The 6182-nt window shown below is 31.1% G+C and overlaps 1 protein-coding gene across 2 annotated transcripts; it reads right to left on the bottom strand.

Annotated features, from left to right (window-relative positions):
* Window positions 1–4104: 4104 nt before the first annotated feature.
* LOC122516401 (mitochondrial E3 ubiquitin protein ligase 1-like) lies at window positions 4105–6131 on the bottom strand. Of its 2 annotated transcripts, XM_043634177.1 has the most exons (6): window positions 6016–6131; window positions 5629–5834; window positions 5292–5476; window positions 4991–5192; window positions 4568–4908; window positions 4105–4314 (listed from the first exon to the last, which is right to left on the bottom strand). In XM_043634177.1, exons 1-5 carry the CDS (start codon window positions 6118–6120, stop codon window positions 4581–4583), a joined length of 1026 nt encoding a protein of 341 aa, XP_043490112.1. In that variant the 5' UTR covers window positions 6121–6131; the 3' UTR covers window positions 4105–4314; window positions 4568–4580. The 2 variants fall into 2 exon arrangements, with proteins under 2 accessions (XP_043490112.1, XP_043490111.1); XM_043634176.1 differs by lacking the exon at window positions 4105–4314 and having other exon boundaries at window positions 4526–4908.
* Window positions 6132–6182: the final 51 nt, after the last annotated feature.

The raw sequence follows: 6182 nt of genomic DNA, 5'->3' as shown, positions 1-6182 counted from the left end.
CGTTCTAGTCATGAACTTTACAAAGATATCGGTATCGAACGAATGCTCGTATCTATCAACGAGTATAAAAATAATTCGATAGTATATAAGTATACTCGTAATAAATATATATATAGAGAGTATTATACTACGCTGTTAGCCAGATTACATGCGACTGTTTTTCAACTCGTTCCTTCGAAACTTTAAACAAATACTTTTCGTACAATATTATTTTTTTTTTTACATTGTTCTTTCTCTAATTCTTCTATCTTAAATATTAATCCCTAACATACATGTATATATATATATATATATATATTTATTTTATTTTTACAGAAAATAAAAAGAATGAGAAAGATATATGAAGAAGTAAAACAAAACGAGAGAACGAAAAGAAATATAAACGGCCACGATTCGTCGTTGATAAGAAAGAAAAAAAGAAAAAAGAAATTGGAAAACCTGAAGGCAAAGAAAGTAAAGACGAGTATTTACGCAGGTGAATGAACGACGACGAGGACGGGTTGTGATCGAGCGAAATGTAAGGGCTAAGCGACCACGACGACTCAACCGGGTGATGTCCCCAGTGAATGTCCTTGGATAAAAGGTGTCATCGTACGGAGTATCTGTTCACATCTTACCGGGCAGCATTGGATTGCAGTTGAATCTTCTAATACTGTCAGGTAAAGATGTCGTCAGGATTCCGAAATCGACTATGCCAAACATATGCTGACTACAACCCTAGACTACTACTACTACTACATTTACAACTATAATACTAACAACTATACGAGGACAAGAAGGATAGTAATGAGCATTGAACGAGTAAATGTTTTCTTCTAAGAGCTTTATCCATGGCGAATCTTATATGCTGTTAAGACATACTAGGGATAATATTACGTCTGGCTCTACACGGGTTCATAATTTTTTAAAAATCTTTTTAACACTAAACTTACCGACACTATTTCATGTATACCTATTTCTACCATGAGCGGTCAAATGACTGTTTTAAAAAAAAATATATATATATATATATCTTCATATAGAATGAGATTTTAGCCAATCAAATAGTGAACGATATATATATATTTTTTTTAATTTAGCAAATGAATAACGCACATTTTATACATTTTTACCGTTTTTTTACAAATTACAGGAAGCCATTATTTTGACTGCGCGTTGTTGTGTTAAGTAAGCGAACATAACTTTTTTGTGTTATATATTTACATATATAAATATATAGATACGTATGGTAAATGGTAATATGATAATTCTTATCCATACATATATATATATGTATATAAAAATACGTATTGAGCCGCGCGGAAAGTTTTTTTCGTATAATATTTTCCAGATAGAGATGATTGTTTTTAGAATCACGTAACTTTGATATAATATTAATTGGATCTGCCAATACTTTAAATACTCTTGAAAATTGGTCATATAAGAGAGTAGTAATTAAAAACAAAATTGTATTCGTTTATTCGGTTAAAAGTTATTAATTGCATCTTGGAAAATAAATGAAAATAAAAAAGAGATAATTCGAGATTGTAAGATACGAATTAGAAATTATTTTTTTTTATTCTTTTTCTCTTCTTTAATATTATATTCTACCTGGTGGATAATAATTCATTTACAGGGGGAGAAGGAAAATTATTGAAATTATTTATCAACATTAATTAGTTTTTATCCAATTAAATTTTATCGTCAATGAAAGTGCGAGGAGAAATTGACGTGGTGGTGGTAGATGAAAAAGGGAATATAACGTTTTAAATATGCATCATGTATATACGTATAAGTCCCCGTTCGGAGAAAGATGCGTTCGTGTAGATTCAAAAGTACCTTCTTACTTCTTTTTTTCTTTTTCTTTTTTTTCCTCTCTTTTAGAAAGAAAACCTGTATACTGGACTCCTCCGACAAATGCGATCGCATCGACGATCTTCGAAAACGTCGCGACATCGAGAGGTGCATCGTAATGAGCTCTCCTCGCGCCTTTACGTGTTTACTTGTGTCTCTATGCATATATATATATATATATATATATATGCATATACGTGTATGTATATATGTATATATGCGCTGCATATAACATTTTCTGCTCTCCCGTGACAACATAATCCCCGTCTCGAGTTAAACGTATGTGTGTGTGTGTGTGGTGGTGTGATGTGATGATAATCCGAGAGTACTGAAAATGTTCAGAACGAGGAAAAGAAGAGACAAGCGGAAGTCCAATATATAATATATATATTATCTTTCTCTCTCAATTTACCCTTCTCATTTATCATTTGTAATGTATTTATAAATAAAATTCTATTTCTATCTCTTTATATTATTTTTCTCTCTTTTTTTCTCTCTTTTCTTAACTTCGCTTGTAACATAGTACCGGTTTTCTGTAAATATTTTCACTCAGTTTTCTATAGCAAAAAGTCTTCTTGAAAAAAAGGATTAAAAGTCTCTCTCTCTTTCTCTCTGGAATTTCGTGAACCGACAACAGCGCGATACGTATTTTCGGTTGATCGTGGTGGCTCGCGTGATTCTTACGGCGGCGGGGGGTTCAAGAAAGAAGAAGAAGAGAAAGAGATAGAAGATGGCGGGCGGCAAAGTGAGGGGTCGGGGAGAATCAGCAACTTCGAGAGAGGAAAAGAACGAGGACGATAAATAAGGTGGTCGCTGTCTGCAGGCGCGCCAAGCACTACGTGCGCACGTTCATACATATACATATATACATATATGTGTGCATGTATATATAATATATATATATATATATATATGTATTCATGTAGATACATCTAAGGGGACACATTAAGTTAACATATGTACGTTGCTATATACACACATATACATTTGTATGAATGTATATACATATATATATGTATAATATACATGTAAGATATACTAGGTACCTACAGCATGCTCATTCGCTCACATGCTGAGGAAGAGAGAGAAAGAGAAAGAAAGAAAGACACAATCTTGCAACGGGCACGCAGAAAACCCAAGCAAGGCAGCAGGAGGGTTCTACGATCCTGCTGTATAGTTGTCGGTAGGAGGTAGAACGCAGCAAAAGCTCTCTCTCCTCCACCACAGTCGTCTTGTATAGTCGCTTGCTTGTATGCCTCGAAGCTTGCTCGGAACGGCAAGGAACGAGTAGGCGCGTCAGGAATGTAACGCCTCAAAAACGATGCCACGATCGTCGTAAAGCATTGCGTGGGTCCGCCTTGCGACGTGAAAATGAATACGCCAGTAGTGTAGTAGAATTAAGGATGATCGAAAAATAGATGATGGGATGCGAAAGGAATTGCGCGGCTACGTTTGATTCTCTCTTTCTCTTTAGCGCGGGCTTTTTAAATTCTTTTTCTTTTTATTCATTTGTTTTTTTGTTTTCTTTCGCCCACCTGACCCCTTTTCTTTTTTTTTTAAAGAACATCAAGAACAGCAATAGCAATAATTGATAGAAATTGTTTGTAACTAATTGCTAATAATTTATTTTCTATCTCTCTTATCAGTTTTTTATGTAATGTTTTTTGGAAAGAAAAATATGAGAACGCGCAAAATGATATTTCACACGGTTTTGCAATTCATTTGTTTGCTTCGAAGAAACTGTTTCTTAGATTATACGTGAGCAAAGTGTATTGTATATTTATCTACCTGGTGTTACAAATTGGGTTATGTCATTAAAATAGAAAAATTGTACATGTATATACGGTAGTTAAATGATGAGTGTATGATAAGAGAGCGATAAAGGTAGAAATATATAGTTATGAGATATTTCGAAGTTAGCTTCTGTATCAATGTTTGCTACACTTTTATCATTTCTTGAGTGTTATTTTTCTACTTTTTTAGATATTCGAAATTATTTTTTGCGAAGCTCACGCGTCTTTAACTTGTTTATGTAATATGTAATAATATATTTACAGGTCTCTGTTGTGATGGTTGTTTTTATTTTCACTTTTTTAAAGAATAAATATTTTCATAATAAATATTAATTATTTATTCGTAATATTAATTGTTATCTATTTTATCACTTGACTTTTATCATTTTTCATGTTATTGTTTCGAAACTTTTATTTTCTATACATAAATTTTGTATATACGATTTTAAATAAAAATAAGCTAACTAAATCAGTTTTGTGTTCTTCTATAAACAAAAAATTATATTGTATTAAAATATTGTTTAACTGTATTGAATCAAGTATTGCAGTAGCTAGCATTAGTTTTTTGACTAGCAGTCAATCTTTGGAATATCATAATAAAATTTGAGATTCACCATTTTGCAAGTTTAAACTCCATTAATATCAAAATCTTGCTCTTAATTAACATATCATATATAGATGATAATACCTATTAAATATAAATACATATACTGTAATTACAATCTTTGTTATACAAAAATATGATATTTAACTATATATTTCTTTTCTTCTAGTGATTTTCTATATTTACATGAAAATTAGTCCCGTGAAATAGACTTAGATCTATATTCAAGTTTGTTATTTTAATTTTTTAGTCGTTTTCAGTTTGTTTAAAAGTTTTTCAATGCAAATTCATTATATTCGTTCATCGTGAATTTTAATTTAATCTCTACTGTACTTACATTAGAATTAGAATCAAACTATGTACGCGGCAGCTTTTTGGCCAATCTTTTCTCTACAAATAGGGCATTGATCAACGATACCATTCGCACAGTCTTCGCATAAACATACGTGCCCACATGGTAATAAAATTATTTCTCGAGGATTTGAGCGGCATACAACACACAATTGATCTTCTCTGAGGTTCGAATCTCTTACGAATTGCCGTCTCTGTCTACGAGATTCGGCAAGACTTTCTCTTAATTGTTCAGCTGATCTTCTTTCTTGTCTAATTTTCCAAAAACGTCGAGCTACCACACCACTAAGTAATATTATAATTGCACCGAATATGAAGCACAACCATCTAAAAAATTAATATTATTTTATTTATTAATACTTTATTAATTTAGTTCATTTTTCATTAATAAGTGTAAAGTTAAACTAACTTATACGTTCTTTTGCGTTCATCTAGCCTTTTAAGTAAGGAAGTAATAGACATAGTTGTTAAATAGAATGGAGAACCATCGGTTGGAGGCTGTAATATTAATGAATTCTGTTTATTTACTAGTGAAATTTCTCCAATTCCTGTTATAACAACCCCTTCACGAAGCATTTCTTCTGTACTTTGTAAACCACGTTGACGTACTCCTATATGCAAGATTTAGTTATTACAAAATTTTAATAGCGCTTTAGATTAGATATGTAAAAATAATAAAACTATTTTGGTTTAAAAGTAATAAAGCTCACCCGTGAAAAAACCCCATAAATGATCAGAGAACGAAGATATATTAGGTTCAAAATAATCTGAAATTACATCCATGTCTAAAATATCTGCCGATAATGGATCATGAACTTCTACTTTATACTGTCTATTTTGCAAGACAAATGGTATTGTATTGTATATTTTTTGCATTGTGCGTTCTTGGTTTGACCTATACAATAGATAATATAATTGTTATACTTTTCTTAAGAAAAAAATAATACATATTAAAATAAAATGTAACATGAAATGTATAGAGTATCTTATTAATAATTATTAATTGTTTTATATATACAATTATTCTCTAATTAAATAATATTATACCAAAAGCCTGCTGTAGTTCTGGCGACCACATGTTCCTTGATACTAAGTTTTTGTAAAACTCCAGTTATGTCTTTTTGGTTAATGCTATGCAGTGGTTTACCCAAAGACTTTACTGTACCCCTGACAGCAATGTATCCTATTCTGTTGTCAGGGGCTTTACTTACAGTTTCTTCCAAAGATGAACCTACTTCATAGAAGTCTGCTTTCTATAAAAAAAATATTTTAAATAAGATTATACAAATTTAATTATATTTATAGAAATAGATTTGCAATGAAGAACTATAGATGACTGAAAAAAATAGTACAAATAATAATGAATGTAATTTCAAATTTGTGCGAATTCAAATGTAAAAGATTAGAATTTGTTTCGATGTAAATGATAATTACCTTTACAGCAGTAATAGCATTTTTGCAATACAAATACTGTTTCAAACAAATACCAAAAATGATACTATCAATACCGAGGGTTATTAATTCACCCACATACTCCATGGTTAGGTTAGATTTTTAAAACTCAACATCAAATCTTGATCAATGTTTGAATTATTTCCATT

This window comes from Polistes fuscatus, unplaced genomic scaffold (assembly GCF_010416935.1).
Source record: "Polistes fuscatus isolate 324 unplaced genomic scaffold, CU_Pfus_HIC Scaffold2, whole genome shotgun sequence".
NCBI lineage: Eukaryota > Metazoa > Arthropoda > Insecta > Hymenoptera > Vespidae > Polistes > Polistes fuscatus.
This window is presented reverse-complemented; position numbering and strand designations above follow the sequence as displayed.